This window comes from Anthonomus grandis, chromosome 12, assembly GCF_022605725.1.
Source record: "Anthonomus grandis grandis chromosome 12, icAntGran1.3, whole genome shotgun sequence".
Classification (NCBI taxonomy): Eukaryota; Metazoa; Arthropoda; class Insecta; order Coleoptera; family Curculionidae; genus Anthonomus; species Anthonomus grandis.
Genome location: NC_065557.1, coordinates 20,463,281 through 20,484,065, shown reverse-complemented (window position 1 = coordinate 20,484,065; position 20,785 = coordinate 20,463,281). Strand labels below are relative to the sequence as shown.

General features: G+C 30.5%; 1 protein-coding gene across 1 annotated transcript; it reads right to left on the bottom strand.

Annotated features, from left to right (window-relative positions):
- Positions 1 to 1,046: 1,046 nt before the first annotated feature.
- Positions 1,047 to 20,360, bottom strand: LOC126742886 (protein D3-like). Its single transcript, XM_050449736.1, has 4 exons — positions 20,193 to 20,360; positions 11,676 to 11,799; positions 3,873 to 4,080; positions 1,047 to 1,290 (listed from the first exon to the last, which is right to left on the bottom strand). The coding sequence occupies exons 1-4, from the start codon at positions 20,250 to 20,252 to the stop codon at positions 1,152 to 1,154; spliced, it is 531 nt and encodes a 176-aa protein (XP_050305693.1). The 5' UTR covers positions 20,253 to 20,360; the 3' UTR covers positions 1,047 to 1,151.
- Positions 20,361 to 20,785: the final 425 nt, after the last annotated feature.

Below are 20,785 nucleotides of genomic sequence, written 5' to 3'. Positions count from 1 at the left end.
AATTAATTTTAGGGGTTTTTGGGATCAGTAAGGAAAAGATTTTCTTGGGACCAATAGTGTACATTTTTACGGTACGGTTAGAGAGTAACTTAGTCGCTCCAAATTATGCAGTTTAAAATATTATCATTTGGTTCATCTGCAACGTAACCAGCTACAAAAAGCAAATATTCTTTCGTTATTGCCAGGCAACAATGTTTGTATGGGTCAATATGGCACACATCTGTCTGGCCATATTGTTACTAAGCTCACACTGTAAGCTCTTGCTAAATCTCTAATTGAGTTTTTTATATAAGCTTTAAAGCATGCCAAATAGAAATAGAATACAAGACAACATCCAGTCTTACTAATTGGTTGCTTCTTCTAGTTTTTTTAAACACGTTTTTATTACTTCTAAATTTTCTGTAGAGAATTAAAAAGTATCTTCGGTAAAAGTATAACTGTCAGTATTTATTTATTTTATTAAATCTCTATCGATACTGTCATTTTATTATTAAAACAATGATTTATTTGTTTTGCTGTCAAAAAGTTTAAAGCCAATTTGCCTAAATTTAACAAAATTAATAATATTGCTATAACTTTGTTATTTTTGGGTTTAGGCTTTTGCATAAATAAACTTTTTTATTAGTAAAACTAATTCCTTTTGATTTATCTAAATTTATATAGGAATTATATTTAACAGAAGTAAATTTTTTACATTTTTTCAAAAATGCGATGTTTTTTTTTTATTTCACCACTTTAGTCAGCAGAAAAAATCCTACTAGTTTGTTAATTTACCTGACCCTGTATCTTAAATATTAACAGATTCCAATTGTAATAACTTGATCGCAAGTACTCAGTATATTAATTGAATATAAATACTTTAATATAAGTTTTAATAAAAAGTAATATTTTATTAAAGAACACACAAATTAATTTGTGTATTAAAATTTTTCCAAATCACTTATGGTTTTAACATTATATTTAAAAAAAATTCTGGATGACATTTCTGTTAGTTTAATTTTAAATAATAAATATGCACAAGGTAACATTTTATATCTAATAAACTGTTTTGTGTTAAAGAATTTTTTTTATTCATTTAAATTTCCTTTTTATATTTAATATATTTTTATATATTATAATGTAACAAAACAATAATCAAAACATTACGCTACTTATGCTCCAAGTTCCTTATACAGAGAGGGAACATAGTCGTCGAACTGTGCTAAATAGAAGTTTCCAGCAACCGGTTGTCCTAGATTGTATTTTTCAGCAAATTTTGTCAGGAAAAAATTTCCACGTCCCTCTACAGATCTACAAAATAAATATTATAAGTATATTCAAATAACCCTAAGTAAAACAAACATAAAAAAAGATCCAATTATTACTAAGAGAATAATATTTTGTTACTATAGAAAAGAAATTCACTAAATATTGTTAGGAAAGTAAGATGCTAATTTAAAAACTTAAAAGAGTTATGACTAAAAGCAAATATCGCAATTTTTTTAAATTTTATATTACGATCTTCTTACTAATTTAAAAGTCGAGGTCTTATATATATAAAGTTATTAATTAAGTTTTATAGACAAGTAAGAATATCAACATAAAAAATTACACGCAATTACGAAAAATTAAAGTTTTCCAAAAAATACTACATAATTTAATCCCTATAAAAATTGTGGAATATTTAGTAGATTTATAAAGTTTTAATTTTAGTCTACAAATAATTAAAAGAATATTTTGTCATCTTACATTTTATAGATTAAGAATTTTTTTAGCTAAATTTGTGGTAATGGTATATTTGGTATATAACTTAATCATCCCCTTTAATTTAAACTATTAGTATGTTATCAATTGGCCAATATATTTTAGTAATATTATTTTAGCCAAAATATTCGATGTAAAGGTACAATAACATAATTTAACATTAAATATATATACATATTATTTATTTATTTAATATAACTCGTATATACAGGGTGGAATTTTTAACTGGAATAAATTCAGTATTATTCAGGCTATTTATTTTTCAAAACACAAAGGAGCAATGGCCCCTTTATTTTCAGTTTGGCATATTTTTTTTGGTCTCTTTTGAAAAATTTACCCATTTTTGAGGGTAGAAAACACCCCCAACTTTTTTTTTTCAAATGTGAAGGTATGTTTTGTGATAGATCGTTGGAAAAAGAATAAAAAAAAGGCATATGACTCACTATTTACTTTTGCATTTTGATAAGCAAGGAAGCTAGAAAGAAATAAAAATTGAATTTTTGGGCAAAGTTATTTTATTCTAAGTTTTGTTGGAAATGTTGTCCATTTTTTTCTTGGCATAACCTTAAGTTTTGTGTAAAAAAATGTAAAAAATGAAAAAAAAATATTCTTGACATTACAAATCATATCTGGAGTTATTTAGCGAATTTCGTATGTAAGTCCTTGCCGATGTTCATCTAAATTTTCTGGTCTTGTTATGTAAACTTTGGTTTAGGTAACCCCAAAGGAAATATTCTAGAAGATTAAGGTCCGGCGATCTTGCCGCCCATTTAATGGCACCTCTTCTTCCTATCCAGCTGTTTGAAAAAACTTCACTTAAATAGTGTCGCACATTTTGGGCGTAATAACGCGGAGCACCATCCTGATGAAACCATGTTCGATCATCATGAAGATCTGCTTCTGCTTGATGAGGAAATAAAGCAGTCAAAGCTGGCATAGGCTCTTGTTGAAAAAACAGAAAACCTTATCAAATACATTTTTTCCTTTGTATTTAGACATTCCGCGTAGGCAAAATCCACTTGCTAAAATGGCAAAATTTTATTATTTTTCTGGGTTTCTAGCTTACCAAAATGCAAAGAGCTATTAGAAAACAGACCTTGAGTTTTGAAAAAAAAAGTTGGGGTAGTTTCTACTCTCAAAAGAGGGTAAATTTTATAAGGAGACCTTTATTTTTCAACAGATACATGCATTTTCTAATACTTTTATTTATTCCAGTTAAAAATTCCACCCTGTATATTTTAACATGCGTAAATGTTAGTTTTTGTTTTTCAAGGCGTGGCCCTATTTACCATAAAATTTAGCAATATTGCCTAACTAAATTCTATTTGCTCAATTATACTCTCTGAGTGATATTAATTATTAATAAATCTCAAAAAAATGTTTCTTTTGAACTAAGAATGTTAACTAAGACTAGAACTTTTTAGGGTTAATTTTTTAATCTAGTACCCAAAATTTATCTATAATTCAACTTTAATTGAAACTTGATGAAAAAATAAATCTTTGTATTAACACATTGAAATAGCTTGGGAAATGGTACATTTAGCCTAAAATGAAGTTTAATTTTAATCTAGCGCATGCAGATTTCGCTGATGGCTCTTCACTTGTATATATACGATAAAAAATGAACATTTTTGAGTATTTGGAGGTGACGTGTAAATTAAATTGTAAATTAATTTTGGTATTTTTTTTTCATTTTAATTTTGCAGATCTAATGGGAGATTTTTTTGTAATTGATTATTTATTTTGCTTTAAATTAAGTGTCAGTTATAAAATGTTTATTAGCTGAATATTTTGGTTTTATTTTTATTGAAACAAACTAATTATTAGCAAAAATATCCGGAAGTCACCAGATATGGAAAGAGATTTCAGTTTCTTATGTTTCATTTTAGCTAAATCCTAGTTTATTATAATGTGTGAATTGCTATCGTAAAATAAGTCTTATTACACAAATCATTAATTTCAATTGCCCAACAAACCGAAAGTATGTACTATAATTATAAATTAATACTGAAAAGTAAAATTTTATTTATGATTTAATCTTAAAAAATCTCACATATAAAGAATTAATGAGAATTTTGCTAATATATTATATTTTAAAACTTTATGAGGTTTATAAAAAACTATTTTACCTTTTTAGCCTAGGTTCGTCAAATGTTAACTTTCCAGGTTGTTTATATACCATAAATATATATCTGTGAATTCCTGTTCCCTTTGGTGGACCAGATCCAATGTATTCAGAAAGAGTTTCTCCTTTTGATACGTCGTTGCCAGGAATATTGCCTACTAACCAGTGATGCCATTCGTTATAAGGCACATCTCGGTGATGATTATCTGGGTCTAAGTGAAAAAAAATATAAATATTTTTGTATAAGTAATAATAGATATAATATTCGGAGTAGATAAAAGGATAATCTAAAATATAATATATATGATAAAAGCATATCCTCTTTGCATTGCCCGTTTGTAAACGATTGTGGTTTTTAACTTTTTTCTGCAAATTTGGTTTAATTATTTCTTGTTATATTTTAAGATATTTCATTGGAATAATGAAACATAATATCCGTAATTTTTCATTTCTAGGAAAGATAATATTTTTTAGGATTAAGGTTGCAGAAAAACGGTACAAAAAAAACTATACAATCCTGCTATTAGATAATTCATTCTATACTAGTTCAAACTTTATTTTTAAATTAATTAATTTAACTATATACGGGGTGATTTAGGAAAAGGGAAACACTCTATAACTACGTAAATTCTTCTTTTAGTTTTTGTACTATTAAATCCATATTTTGTAGTTAATTATTGATCGTAGGGTTTATTTCGGGTTCTACTTACGGTTGGTTTAGTATTCTCCTAAAGTTGTTGGTCTCTTCCGGCAAAAACATTAAATATTTTCAAAACTGTTCGATCTTTAAAAAAGACGCGCTTCGTGATATTTCATTTAGCTTTAATTGTTTAGTCTGTTTTTACCTTGAGTTAGGTTAGAGTTTTGACGTTGCCAATAAAAGTGTGTTCCTGAATTTCGTTACAATTGGTGTCAGAAGTGGGATGGTCAATTTACGATTGCTTCTACAATCAGTCTCGACACCTTTTTCTGATATTACAAGGCCAAGGTATTGAACTTCTTCTTGAAATAAGCAACATTTTTTAGGACTTAGCTTCAGGTTGGCTATTCTTTTGTTTTGAATATTTTGAATATTCTTTAAATGATCTTTAAATGTTTTTCCCAGTATGATAACGTCATCCAGATAAACTAAACATGATTCCCGAGTCATTCCACGTAACACAGTTTTCATAAGTCTCTCAAAGGTGATTGGAGTATTGCAGAGTTCAAAGGGCATGACTGTAAACTGGAACAGGACTCCAGTCGAGAATGCGGTAATTTCCTTATCGTCTGGGTGCATCTTCAGATCGAGCATTAAGAACCATTGCGAACCTTATAGCGTGTCCAGGGTGTCGTCAATTCTTGGTAAGGGATAACTGTCTTTCTTGGTAATGTCATTCAGTCGCCAATAGTCTATACGAAATCTGGTAAATTCGTCCTTTTTCTTCACTAATAAAACTGGAGATGTCCCAGGACTCTGGGAAGGTTCTATCACCACTTGTGTTCTCAGTTCTTGAAGCATTGAGGAAACTTCACGTTGTTTAGCTATCGGAATCCGTCGAGGTGCTTATTTTATAGGAGCATTGCCTCCAGTGTTATTTCGATGCTGCACCAAATCGGTACTTCCAAGGTCATTATCGTGCAAGGAAAATACATCTTGATTTTCTTGAAGAAGACGTCGCAATTTACTACATTGGTCCATGGTTAAATTGGCAGAAGATTCTTCAAAAAGGTTTTGTAGCCATATAGGACAATATCTGCTTGAATGACGACTTATATAAGCATTTTTCATTACTGCCGCTATTTTAGAGCACACGCCAATGTTCTATCCTTTTTTTAAGCCTTGATCATATCCTTTCAAGTTTACCATTCGAACCAAAACAGTAGATTCATTTTGGGTGGACAACGTCTTTGCTGGAAGAATTTTTTGACAGTATACTTTGCAGTTATCCATAGGCTCAATCAAAACAGTTTCTTAATCTTTTCCTCCAGCTATAGCATAAACCACCATCTCTGAGTTAGCTGGTATGGTAATATCCTGAGATAACTTAACAACTCGAGCATTTCCAATATCTTCATGTAGATAATGCATAAGGATCTCTTCAGTTTTCGTCATTAATATGCGGTTATATACATCTATTTTAAACTGCTGAGCATTCATAACATCTAATCCCAACATAATTTCTGCTACTAATCCTTGCTGCTGGAATGTTGTTAAGCCAATGGTGATTTTAGCTTCATGTAATCGAATTACTCCAGGATTAAATTTGGTAGTGGTGAAATTCTACAGTGAGCTACGATGTTTGGCTTCACGATAGTATGACTGGATCCTGTATCCATCACCATCTCACACTCATGGCTGCCTACTTTTCCCGCTACTACCAAGCCCTCTCCAGGACGTGGCAGCCGGTTTATTCTAATACGTAGAGCTTGGTAACGCCCAGCTAGCTTGCACCTCATAAACTTTTCCTGGTTCCTTGGTTCTGTAAACGACTTGGGGCATTGATGTTGAAGGTGTTCCTCCTCATTATAGTTCCAACAGCAGAATGGTCTTAGATTAGGTTTTCTAGTCAAAAATTACTCAATCTTCTTTAGGCGGTCTTCGAGATCATTTTCTGAAGTTTTGATTTGCCTTATCCGTGTTTGCCTTTTAGTTGCTTGAAAAGCTGCCTCATACTCTAGTCCATGGGCCAAAGCTTCCGAAATATTTATATGATGAGCCATTCTTAGAGCATGGTTAGTATCTGGATCTCGCACTCCGTCAATAAAACAATTTATAGAAATTTGTTCTCGGAACTCTATTAGGGCTGAAGCATAAGCCAGATTTACTAATGGAGCAACATTGGCCTCAAGCTGTTGAAGTCCTTCCTCGGGTTGTTATATCCTAGATTTCAATTGAGCCTGGTACACTTGTAGATAGGCTTCACCATATCTCATCTCTAAGGTATGCACCAGTACGTCGAAATTGAGCTAATCCTTAGATGGAACCATTCTTAATATTTCTGTAGCTTCTCCTCTAAGGCATAGTTTAAGATTAATTGACTTTTCTTCGATATCCCAGCGATTTCCCCTAGCAGCGGCCTCAAACTGATTCAAGTAGGTACTCCATGCTTCTTTGCCGTTGAATTTTAGTGGCTTCACTTTCATCACTGTTTGCATTCTAGGATCGGGATGAAGAGGGGCCCGTTTTAATTTCATCTCTAGTTCCTGGATTTTTTTGCCTAAATTTTTCTTCCACTGTTGCTTTAAGGTTAGTTATGAATTGTTTCTGATTCATCTCCAGATCTGCTCTGCTAAGTTCTAAATCTCGTTCCTTTTGTTTCCTGTCTCGTTCGTCCTGCTCCTCTTTAAGGTTATCTTTTAAATTCAGTAAGCCTTTTTTCATGGTCTTTATAAGTTGTTCTTGTTTTCTGTCTCGTTCTTTATTTTCTTTCTTCAGGTCGTCCTCCATGGTCTTAATGAGGTCTTCATTTTCATTCCTCAGGTCAGATTTAATTGTCGTTAATATCATCGTTCTTCTATCTACAACTCAACTGGAAAAAGCCCGGCAAAAGTTGTATTTGGTGACAAACGTTTACCTTTGGATATTATTACTGAAAGAGCCGACAAGGCGAAATGCCTTGAAGAGTACGTCGAGCATCTACAACAGCGTTTACAAATGGTCCATGAAGGGGCACGGGATAAACTTCATCTATAGAAAGTAACAAAATGAAATCACGTTATGACATAAAGGCGAATTCTACCGGTTTTAATCCTGGGAACAAAGTATGTTTATATAATATATACGAAAGACGAAGGGCAAGTTACAAAAGCTTTAGAAGGATTGGGAAGGTCCATTTCATGTAGTCACAAGAATTAATGACGTAGTGTACCGAATCCACCGACATCTGACGACGAAGATGAAAATTGTAAACATCGTCCGGTTAGCGCCTTATCTTGACTCCGATAGCTCGGAAGGTGTTAATTGATAAAAACGGTCAAACTTGAGAGGGGAGCAGTATTATGAAAATGTAAATACGTAAATTATTCTTTTAGTTTTTGTACTATTATATAAATATCTTGTAGTTAAAAGTTGATTTGTAGGGTTCATTTAGGGATCTACTTACGTTTGGTTTAATATTTTTATCATAATGTTTAGTTTTCAATTAGTTTATCTTATTTGAGGGCCCCATTTTGGCCCCAATTGAGGTTTTATTATTGTAAAAGGTTTTAGTATTTTAATTTTTTTAGAATTTATATATCTGCTTGCTTTGACTGTCAGTATTCTCCTAAAATTATTGGTCTCTTTCGGCAAAAACAATGAAGAAATTCTAAATATTTCAAAACTGTTTCATCGGTCTTTAAAAAGGACACGCTTCGTGACATTTCATTCTGTTTTAATTGTTTAGTCTGTTTTTACCTTAAAAACAATTAAACGACAGTCAAGGCGAGATAGGTTAGAGGTTTGACGTTGCACATAAAAGTGTGTTCCTGAATTTCGTTACAATATTTTCACCAATGCAACGTTGCCGCTTATATAGAAAACTGGCAGAATAAACACTATTCAGTAACCGTTCGGCAATGCCGTAGTGGAAGATGCTATCTTCAGTTAATTATAGGATATATATATGCTTTTTTAATATCTTTAGTTTCTGATAAAAAATCCTTAATAAGAAATTACGAATTCTATGACTGACTATATATCACTTACATATATTCCTCATTATTTTCATATTTGTTATCTTCATTGGAATTATAATATTGCGTTATATATTTCATAATATCAAAATTTAACCTAGAGATTTTTTTAAGATAACACATACATAGAGAAAATAATTGACATATCAAAGGTTTGCTAGAAGTGCAACTTAATATGGCGTGTATTAAATAAAATATAAGATAAGTATTTAGAGGGATATCTATTTCTTTAAAAGAATAAAATTATTTTGTTGAGATTTTTTATTACAGGTGGAAAAAGTAAGAAACCTTCATAATTTTATAAATATATAATAGTAATAATTTTATAATATACGAGTATGTATATATATAGGTTCATAGAATGTATATTCAATCCCTGTAATATACAAAATAGGATTTGACTCTAAATATTTATAAGGCCATTCAAGTACAATCATATTTTCCTTTGTTTTAAAATTGATCAATTTTACGCTATTCTAGAACCCTCTGGTATACAGATGGCTTCAGAATGAATGACAGAGCTGGTACAGGGTCTTTTTCTTTACTGCTTCGTGGTAGGGTCCTCACATACCAGAAGGACACACTCGCTGTGGGACCATGCTACTGTCTTCCAGACTATGTGATCACGGTAATGAAATGCGGATAAAAAATCTTAAATTGGAATTATCACAATACTCGAACAGCAAGGCTGCCCTTAATATAAATATAGCATTATAATATAAGGGGCCATGATAATTGACACCTTATCGAATATATGTAAACCAGAGTTTTTTTATATTTATGTGTAAGTTTTGTCTAGTATTGTGATTGTAGATTTTTGTTTGTGATAAGAGCAAATTATCTTTGATATTTTTTAACAGATAAATTATAAATATTTCTTTATTTAAGATGATAAAGTAAATAGTTTACATTTCTTTACAAGCAGCAGCTTGTTAAAAATTATAGAATTCCATTGCAATTTAAAGATTCTTTCCGCTTGTAGGAAATATCCCAATAGTCGATATAGTATACAAACATGCTATATCGACACCGTGAAATAAATATTGAGTGATAAATGTCAATAATGATTGTTGTACTCATGATTAACTCATTCTTTAATCATCCTATGATCAAAATAATCTTAACCAGTATTGTAGCAAGAAAATTCACATGAACCATCATGTGGATTGTTACCTATGAAAGTATCTTGAATCAATAACTTGAAGTTTATTGTTACTGGGTAATTTTTTTATGAGAAAATCAAAATTATACTAAAATTATTGATAAAAATGAGTTTGAAATGGTATCGGCCCTAGGATATACCTCCTATAGAAAAACGTAAGAATAACTTATATATCAGATGTTGGACTGATCCTTATGGTATTCGTAAGAGACCTTTAGTGTAGCATTTTTAATATATACAGTGTGGTGACTTTAACTGGAATAAATTCAGTTAAAACTAATCAAAATTTATCTCGCAAAATTCCTGAGACCCGTCGATTTTTGTTTATTTTTTTCCCATTTCAAGATAGTTTTTGTATTTTTTCACCTACAGGGGGGGTCCAAATTAACCCAGCCCAAAAATTAGTTTTCTGGGGATATTGTGTATTAGTTTCCCTTACCCAGTGTAAGTTCTCGTCAGACCAGTAGCGACAGTTCTGCTTATTAACTTGGTCATTTAGGGTGAATGTAGCCTCATCAGAAAAAAAGATCCACTCCGAAGATATGCGATTTTCGTCAATGGCGTTCATCATTAATTCACAGAACTGAACTCTGCGATCTGGATCGTCTTCCAATAACTCTTGAACGGGTTGCATTTTATAAGGTAGTTTGTTTGCACTTTTTAAAATTTTTAGCACAGATTTATGATGAATAGAGTTTTCGCGAGCTACTCTTCTGGTTGCAGTTACCGGATTTTCTTCCATCGCTAACAATACATTTAATTGGGTGTTTTCATCGATTTTAGAAGACCTTTGTCTTGAAACATTCCTCACGTGCCCAACTTCTCAAAATCTGTTTTCGATTTTACTAACCGTACCTTGGTTAATAGATGGCAAATCTGGATATTTCTGCTTGAATAAGTGGACAACCTCTAGCTGAGTACGACTTCTGTCCCCATAACCAATCATCATTAAGATTTCAATCTTGTGGGATTCAGATAAATAAGGCATTTTTTCAATATAAGTTAACTTATTTAACAACTGCTTGAAATTCACTTTAACAGTGACACTACAACAATGTCAGGAAATGTCTCGATACCAATAAAATAAACAAACACGCCAAAAATTTACCAACACAAAATATTTCGAGACTTTTAATAATTTAATGTTTTTTTTTTCGTATTTCTCTTTGAGATAATCACAAAAGTAAATAGGGCAATTTAATCAGGAAAAAGGGCTCTTTTCAATGAGAGTTTAAAAAAAGTGGCTTTCCATTTAAAAAAAAAAGTTTGGGTTAATTTGGACCCCCCCTGTAGGTGAAAAAATACCAAAACTATCTTGAAATGTGAAAAAAAAATAAACAAAAATCGACGGGTTTCAGGAATTTTGCGAGATAAATTTTGATTACTTTTAACTGAATTTATTCCAGTTAAAGTCACCACACTGTATACTGATTTCTGTGTTAAGTAAGAGCTGACAAGCGTTATAATATTGGCACATATGTATAACTATCAGTTATTGTATTTTTATTTCGAAAAAAGTCGACTAGCGCAAACACAATTAAACATCTTTATTATGTCGCAGGAAATAACCATACATAATCTTTTTAATCTGTTTATTAGATATATAAGAGCCTAAGAGTAATATGTTGTTGTTTTATTTGCTTTAAAACTAACTTAAAGTGGAATAAGTTATTTGATTGAAAAAATGAACTATCTAATTCTTTAGCACTGGTATATCAATTGTTACCAAGACCTCATTAAGAATGTTATTTATTAAATCTCAGTATATTTTTATTGGATGTGAGCTGTTTTCAAGTGCCATTTTGTTATACTTCATTAAGTTTTTTTTATTTTATTCTTAAACTAAATTATATTTTTTTAACGATTTCTGTTTTAGCTTTTAAGTCTTCAGTACTAATTGTCAATTGTTCCTGAGATAAAGGGTTTATTGTTTAAATAACATAAATAATTTATGAGTTGTATTTTAAAAATTAAAGTATACATATTTACCTGTCATACAGAGGGTATAATATGCACCTGGTTCAGCATCCCATTGTACTTTTGGGATTTCTTTCACTTGTGTAGGGGTTAATTCGTTTCCCAAATTAACACTTACTCCACTTGGGTAAACAATCTTAAATAAATAAATACTAATGTTAAATAAATAAATATTTAAAGTAAAAAATTTTATTTATTTTTCACCGAAAAAAGGGTTAAATTCAGTTTTACATAATATGTGAATTTATATTGATTCTATTTTAATTTGTTTTATTGATGTTTAAATTGTGTTCGATCACATTATAACTTGAAAAGTACTAATCTAGTTTTAGACGGGACATGTCCAACTAACTTTGGTTCTCATGAAAAAGGTTGGATCTTTCAAAAGTGCTTTTTGGCTCATGGGTTATTTTATTTTGGTCTTTAGTTTTGAATTTGAAAAATGCTATTTCGAGAATGCCGTACATACATTTTTACTCATGCATTTCGAAGATAAAAAGTGATCATGCATTAAGCCATCAGGCTGTCCTTCCTAATCTATGCTTTGACATAAAATAAGTTCCAGAATTTATAATCCGAGTATCCTGAATGAATTTGTGACTCGGTTACTACTGAGACGTAAAAATACTTACTTAATTAAAATAAATTTACAATATTATGAAATTCTAAATGAAATTAGTTTACATTAGACTCAGGTTCCTATTTAATGTAATATTCTGTTATGATTAAGCAACAAATTTTTGCATTCAAATTGTAACTTTTTAAATTTTTATTTTAACGCATGTACCCTATATTAGGTATTTATATTTTTATATTTTAGATAACTTCTTTAAGACATCATGTATACAAAATTACCAAAAGTTTCTTAGTTATATTATGAGATATACGACAATAGTTACAGTATAGGTACTGTAAACGACTATGGGTACTGTTACCAATGTGTTTAAATCAAATCTTCCCACAATGCTAAAACAGGATACACAGACAGATCTCCCAAGGTCACTATAAGACCTTATTCGCTGTGATTTATTTTTCTGAGTAAAGCTCATTAGCCTAGTCGCGAAATGAAGTAGCTTTTAGTATTCTAGAATAAACACTTAAATTAACGCGAGAAAACTACGACTTCGGAAAGTATTTTTTATTCTCCTTCTTGAAACTGTATGATATGCATATTATTATTATTTACAGAATTTTACTAATTTACCCGCCAAACAAAATAAAAACATAACCTATAATAATGTAATTTGTGTGATAGTAGAAAACTATTTAATTATTTATACAGGGTGTTACAAAATTCGGTGCAAATATTTTGAGAGCATATTATTGGAGTTAAAATAAGACTTTTTTTTCCTACAAATATGTGTTCTATAATGCACTCCCTAAGAGCTACAACTTGCGCAAATTGCGTCACTACAATTATGCATCAACTCTTCTGAAAATTTGCATGTCCCCGTTTTTGGATGCTTTCTTTTTTTCGGTGTCAAAAATGGTGTAAATCTAATTTTAGGGGAGGATTCAGGAGAGCTTACCGTTCTGATTTTATGAAATTTAAAAATCTGGCAACATCATCTAGTTAGCCATAAAACAATATAAAATTTTTGCCTTTTGGATTATTTCGATATAATTAAGCTTTTTGGAGAAAATCGCTGATAAACGAAAGCGGAGCTTTATTAAACCCGATTAATCTATTAAATTAGAAAAAAACGAAGTGGGCTGTGACTGTTTTATTTTTTGTCAAATCAAATTATTTTTTGGATAAAATTAATAAGATAAAACAATAATTTTAGATTTTTTCATGGCTAATTAGATGGTGTTCTACTTTTAAAATTTCTTATTGGAAACAAGATATGGGCCATCAAAAGCGTGAGCCTCCCTAAATTCTTTCCTAAAATTAGGTTTATACCATTTTTGAGACGTAAAATATCAAGAGGACCCAATACAATTAGGACTTGCAAATTTCCAATAGATTTGACGTATAACTGTACAGTCAGTGTTCCAAATAATCGACTTAAGTAAATAAATAAATAAACATTTATATGGGGCAAGGAATTATAACATTGAATTCCACTGTAAACAACGATTTTTTCAAAGCTGTCATCCTTACCCTGGGTATGTTAAATTGATTATTTGACCTCAAATTATGATCATGAAAGTCCTCTCTAGTTACTAGATATGACTTTAAATAGGCTGGTTGTAAGTTGTTCACGTTTTTAAAGATTAAAATAAAATTTGTCTTTTCAATGCATTGCTTAACATCTAGCCTAAAGTAGTCAACATGCTTTGAATAAATGTATATTTATCACAATTTAATAAAATGCGCATAACTTTATTTTGTTGTAGTTGTAATCTATGAATATCTTCTTTTGTGTAAGAAATTAACAAAGAGCTTGCATATGAAAAATGGGGAAAAAGATTAGTGTTATAACCTAACATTTTGGCCCACGGAGACAAAAATTTTAAAATACGATAGAAAATTATTTTTTTTGCCAATTTTCTTACACATATAATCAACATGAATACTGAATGTTAGTTGCGGGTCTAACATTACACCCAAAAACTTAATACTAGACACAAAAGCAATATTCTCTCCATTTAATTAATCTTTTGACCCAACGCACAATATTCTTGACACAATGTTTTAGATCCGATTACCATACATTTTGTTTTTAAACTATTTAATTTAAATTTATTTTGACACAACCACTCGTATAAAATTTGATGTTCAACGTGTAGAGATTTTGTTATTTCGAAAAAATGTGTACCTGAAATTGATATTTGAGTGTCATCGGCAAACAGAAATTTTTTTAGGCAGAGCTGCATATCATTTACATAAAATAATGAATAGTAGTGGCCCTAGCACACTTCCTTGTGGGACACCCTATACACTTTCCCTTAACGATGATTTTTTATTATTAACCCTAGTACAGTGAGATCTACGCAACAAGAAATCTTTTATCCAGTTTAGAGACACACCACTTAGACCATAAAGTTTAAGCTTTTTAATGGTACATTTCTGTCTATAGTTTTAATTGCGCGCTTTAAGTCTACAAAAACACTTTTTCAGGATTACCTTAGACTCCGACATCTCTCTTCTCCAATTTGCACACACATACTGTACAATGATGATTGATTCACATAAATGTTGGTTCCTAAATCCCGATTGTCCTTTATATAATAAACCGTTAGTCTCAAAATAGTCCTTTAACTGTCCACAAACAACCGTCTCTAGAATTTTCATACACAACTGGTAATAAGTTAATAGGACAAAGGTCACTAACTGACGGTTTTGAAACCTTGGTTATAGGAACTATGACACTACTTTTTAATTTGTCTGGAAAATTTTCCGTTTTTATTGACGTATTCATTAGGTATAGTCTAGGCAAGTGGGTAGCCCACGACACAAAACAGGTCCTTAACACATTGATGGACAGTGTGAACATAGTCGATGTTCCAAAAAAATCACATTGATATTTTAGAAACATATGAACCGATTTTTTTCATATTTTGACCATATATATAAAATAGGATAAAGTTTGAAAAAAACAACTTTGGACGCCAAACTGCCATAACAGTTGTGACCCACCAACATTACTTTCTGACAGGACGCATTACTGCATAAGCAGTAATTTTTTAATGACAATTTTGGGACACTATACTGCTAGAGCAGTATAAATTTATAAAACGTTTTAACTTGGAGAAACATTTATTTTGAAGAAAGAAATAAAATACAACTTAAAGTAAAAACTAGTTCATAAGGCTAAAATGGTAACTTTCAAAGCATGTCGGACATAATGCTGGTTTGTCTTTACAACCCTTACATCTGTATGAAACATGTGTTTTTTTGTCCTTTTTGAAACACTCCTTGCAGTTTAAAAAGTAGTTCTTCCTTTTATAATTCTCAGAGGGCAAGGGGATTTTTTCAGGAAAATGTGGAGTATCATTATTATTTGGTCTTTCTGGTGTTCGCCGATTGTCATGTACAGTAATGTTTTTATTTGTTTCAAAAAAAAAAGTCTACCATTCTTTTTATTTGCAGGTATTTCGAGCAATCCTCGAATAATCTTTTCTCGAAATTCGATCATTCTGATATTTTTTACTTTTTTCTTGTAAATAATAAATGCGTTAAATATTGTAACGTCTAGTAAATGAAAAATGACTTTCTTATACCACCTTATTGTTTTTCGTGGGCATGAGTAGTAACATACAAGCTGATCCAGTCTATCAACACCAAACATATATTTGTTATATTCTGCTACTTCAACTGATTTTAATTTTACCTTAAAAAAATATATATTATTATATTAGTGTACCTATTTTAGAAAAACAAAAAATTTACCTTGCCAAAGCGATTTGAGACTTCAATTAACTTGGGATGATACCTGGTGGTTAAAAGTAAGACATCCTTGTTGTCTCTCCATTTAGAGACGTATACACCTCGACGCCTTCTCCAGATGTATTCCCCCTTTTTCAACTTTTTCAAAGTCACAACTTTTGGATTGCCTTTCCTATTACTCCTGAGGGTCCCTGTTGTGCGAGTTTTGTTTTAGTTTTCTGAGAGCTTTGCACTATTATAAAAATTATCCATCACCAGATGGTGTCCTCTATTGAGATATGGACTCATTAGTCGCAAAACAAGCAAATCCACTTTTGATTCCGCTTCAATTTTTTCACTTTTTCCTTTGTATATTTCTATATTAAATAGGTACCCATTTGGCGCATATAACTTAAAAAATTTTATTCCATATCTTGCTCTTTTATTTTTTAAGTACTGTCTGAAACTAAGCCTTCCTCGAAAAAGTAGTAGTGACTCATCTAAACTTAAGTGTTCCTCAGGGCTATAAGCATTTTGGAAGTTCTGGATAATAATAATATCCAGAAGAGGTTGTACCTTGTACAGTTTATCTTGACCTACATTTTCATAACAACATAGGTAACTTAGAATTTGCTCATATCTTCTTCCAGACATAAAGTGAGAAAATATAGGGTGATAGTATAAGGGATCCACTGAAAAGACCTTCCTTAGCTCGGGATATCCTATTTGGGCTCTAAGAAGGGTCACAGCTATAAAAATATCAAATTCCCTTGGCTCAATTGAAACAAATTTGGATGACCTGGAATTTTTTTTGTGTAGTCGAGAAGTTCTGGACATGGTCTCACCATATTTATTAGAGCAATTTATTATTAAATTTTTGATTTCAGCTGTCCAAAGCATTTGAAATACTTCAAGGGAACTCATATCATCAGTAATGTAAATTTTTATTCCCGCTGCATCATGATCAAAGTTAAAATTGGGGATATCTTGCACAAATTCAAACCAATTCATCTAAAAAAAAATACAAACGTGCAATAAACAAAGAAAAGTATAAAACTGGAAAACTCACCGTCTTTGTCTTCGTTTCCCTCATTTTCTGTGTCAATATATTCACAATTGGTATCTGTTTCAATATTTTTTTTCTCTGACTTCTCAATTTCAGAACAGCTGCTTAAATCACTATCTCTGGGTTCATAAGTAGGGTCATTTATATCAAATTCACTGTCTCTGTCTACAAAAGGGTCCGTCCATGTCCGTAGAATCACTCTCACAGTATTCATCACTAGACACTTCATCATAGAGTTTTAACAATCTCTGTTATTCTTTAGGAACCATTACTAATTACGCAGATCACAAATACAAAAACACGTGCTACCTCTGGGACAGTTAAGATACAACTGGGTAGTAAATAATGAGACGGTTACTGCTATAGCAGTTAGAGCGCCAAAATTACTCCCCACTCAACTAACAAACAGCTTGCCTATGCAAACTAGTTTCTCCTACTAGTAGGACAATGACCCAAATTTAAAAGAGTTGCGGTGGGACAGTATTAGTTGAACTATAGTAAATCTATATTCAAATTCCTACTGCTATGGCAGAAGTGAATTTTCATACGCGATTTATTTTACTGCCATAGCAGTAGGTGTCCCATGGCGTGAATTTTAGAATACTTCTATGGCAGTAACGTCCATCAACGCGTTAACTAGTTTTATTGACAGATTATTGTCACTAGTGCTTTTCTTTTTAAGATTATATACTAGTTTTCTGAGTTGAGACAACGTTAAGGTTTGAAAATTTGAGAAAGTACACTTCATTCTATTAATGTTTGATTGCAATACTTTCGGATATTTCTTGTAAACTGTCAGCATAAAAGTTGTTTATATTCTCCTCCACACTACTAGAATATTGACCAAAATCTCTCTGCAGAATGAATTTGAATACTCTGCAGATTTATTCCCACTACCAGCTAGTGACTTTAAAGTGGACCACATCTTTTTAGAGTTTCCTTTGCACTCATCAATGTTTTGGTTAAAATATTTTTTCTTTTCATTTCTTAAAACAGAAACCACATTATTTCTTTCTTTTTTATAGTTAACCCAGTCATTTTCCAATTTAATGATACAAGATTTTTTATATGCGTTATCTCTAATATTTTGCGCTTTTTTAATTTATCTGCTATCCACGGATATCTTTTAGATTTACTTTGTCTTTGTTAGAGTGGAGCATATTTATCTACGGCACGCTGTATGATGGTCAGAAAGTCGTTATATATCACATTAACATCTGTAGAAGAGTAATTCCAATCTTGTCCTACTAAAGCCTCAATAATTTTATGTATGTTTTCTTGATTTAAATTTCGGTAGCATGACGTTTCAGTCGTTAAAGGTCTGGTTTTAGCTAAGGTTAGATGAACACCAATTATTTGTGATGTGTGAATCGAGAGAGTGATCGAAGGTAATACTCGTGAGGTCTCAGATAAATCTCTATTAAAGTTGCGGAGTTATTTGTAACTCTAGTTGCCTGAGAGACAATTTGTTTAAAGTCTGCAGCCTGAGTAAAATGTCTAAGAGTTTTTGCGTATGTTCTTCAAGCAATTTGCGCGGGCTGTAGCTCTGAGGGGATGCATTTTAGGACACATGTTTATAGGAAAAAAAATTATTTTAACTCTAACAATACGCTCTTAAAATATTTGCACTAAATTCTGTAATACCTTGTATACTTAATCCAAGTTTATTTTTAAAAACAATATTAAAAATCTTGTCAAAGTTACAAAAAAATTTCTTGCAGGTTTTATCTCTTAATAATAAAACTAAGAGGTCTATTATCTTAAATTTTTATTTTTGATTTGTGTTTTTATTAAATTATACGCACATATGCTTATAGGAAAATAAATTCCTTACAAATAACTTTTTTTATGCTCTACAAAAAAGGTCACTTAACGTTTTTATATAAAATCACTCTTTCAAAAGTTATTCACTATTCCTATAATTATAGGAATATAATTAATAGTAATAGTAAATATAACTTAAATTGTGAATAACTTTTGAAAGAATAATTTTTTGTAAAAATTTTGGGAGACCTTTTTTGTAAAAAATATTTACACGCCTTGGATGAGTAATTAATATTAATATTATTAGCTTAATACTATATTTTCAGTAAGTTTTTTTTTAGGTGTTTCTTATAAAATTTCAAAACGGAAATGAAAAAGTGGTTGCAAAAAAACACCTTAATACTCATGTATCATGATCACATGATGACACGACGCTTCTCTGATCTGTTATTACGCGATATAGTTAGATGACAAATAAGTTTAAGATATCAACTAAACTTGATTTAACATCTAAGCTGAAAACATTAGACAAAATTATTGAGTACTTAAAGAATATTACTTCACTTTTAGTAAAATTATGGTACTCTTGAAAATACGCCTTCCCGTGTAAGTTTCTTTCTTCATATACAAAATGTGTTCTATTAAATGTACAAGGATTATTTTATTTCAATATTTATTATTTTAATGATTCACATAAATCGTAAGTATTATACCGAAAATGACGTAAAGCGAACCCCAATCTGTAAAAGTATTTTTTACTTATTACCTGTACGGATTTTACAATTCATTTTTATGAATAATAATTTATGTTAAATTTCAAAAGTGCGCGGTTAAATCCAGATAAATGGCTGATAAATATGTATTTCATTGTCAAGAAAAGAACTTAATTTGCATGAAATTTTAATTGTTTTGTTTTTTTTTGTGAATTTATAGGTGTGTTAAATTAATCTAAAATATATAGATAATCTTATTATTTAATTAGTTGTTAAAATAAAATTATTAATAATCTTATTTGACAATGCTTTTATATATTATTATTGATATACCTACCGGGTGGTGCATCACCAAGCTGGTCATAGGAAATCCCATATAAATTATGATACTTTCAAATATTTTATAATAATATTTTAAATCGCTTATTTGATAAATAAAAGTAATGAAATTTGGTATGGTGGCTTGTCTTGCTTCCACCTTTAAAAAAGTCTAATGTAATTTTTCTGTAAAATATGCATGGAAGCCAATATTTGAAAGTATCATAATTTATATGAGACTAGGCGATGCATCACCCAGTATACTAATAATCTGAATTAACCATTTATTTTTTAAAGAATTTGTTATAAGCATTTTTATTTAAAACAAACATAAAAAAATTAAAAGAAATATTTACCTTGAGAATTTGCTTTGGAAGAGAGGTCACTACATCAGGAACAACTCTATGTTTTTCCATTTTTATATGATAAATTTAGAGGTATTGACGCAAAGCACTGCTAACCTTGACTAAATCAAAAGTCGCTTTCATTAGCCATTTATACTTTTATATACATAACTGAATGTATATAAACGCATAATACATCGATAAAATGGATAATTATTCTTATCGGTTATGTGAGTTTATAAGTAATTAAAATTCATATCGTTCCATTTAGGCAAAATGTTTTTTAGCACAATGTATTAATTCGGTTTTTATAAGAACGTTAGATAAAAATTTGTAATACGGAGTGTTTCTATAAATCCTGTTAATACTAAAGAAATGTTAAAAAAGGTTAATCCTTATCATCGCTTAAATTCTATACAGACAGGTTTCTAAAATTGCCTTATCTTATAATTGCAGGGTACTCAAAATTTTATTTATGTTTCTAAATACAGTCCAACCTTGACTGTTGGGCCTAATTAAAAAAAAAACAAGCAAATAATATTTATGGCGAATATTATAAAAAATAAACATTTAAATATATCATTTATAATTTTTAATTTATAATT

Bases quoted from the DNA above. Each gene is read 5' to 3' on its own strand.
- LOC126742886 (XM_050449736.1), bottom strand. From the start codon at position 20,252: ATGGAAAAACATAGAGTTGTTCCTGATGTAGTGACCTCTCTTCCAAAG. The intron at 4,081-11,675 runs GTAAATATGTAT...TTTTTCACTTAG, and splicing joins TTATACCCTCTGTATGACAG to ACCCAGATAATCATCACCGA. The intron at 1,291-3,872 runs GTAAAATAGTTT...TTTATTTTGTAG, and splicing joins GACGAACCTAGGCTAAAAAG to ATCTGTAGAGGGACGTGGAA.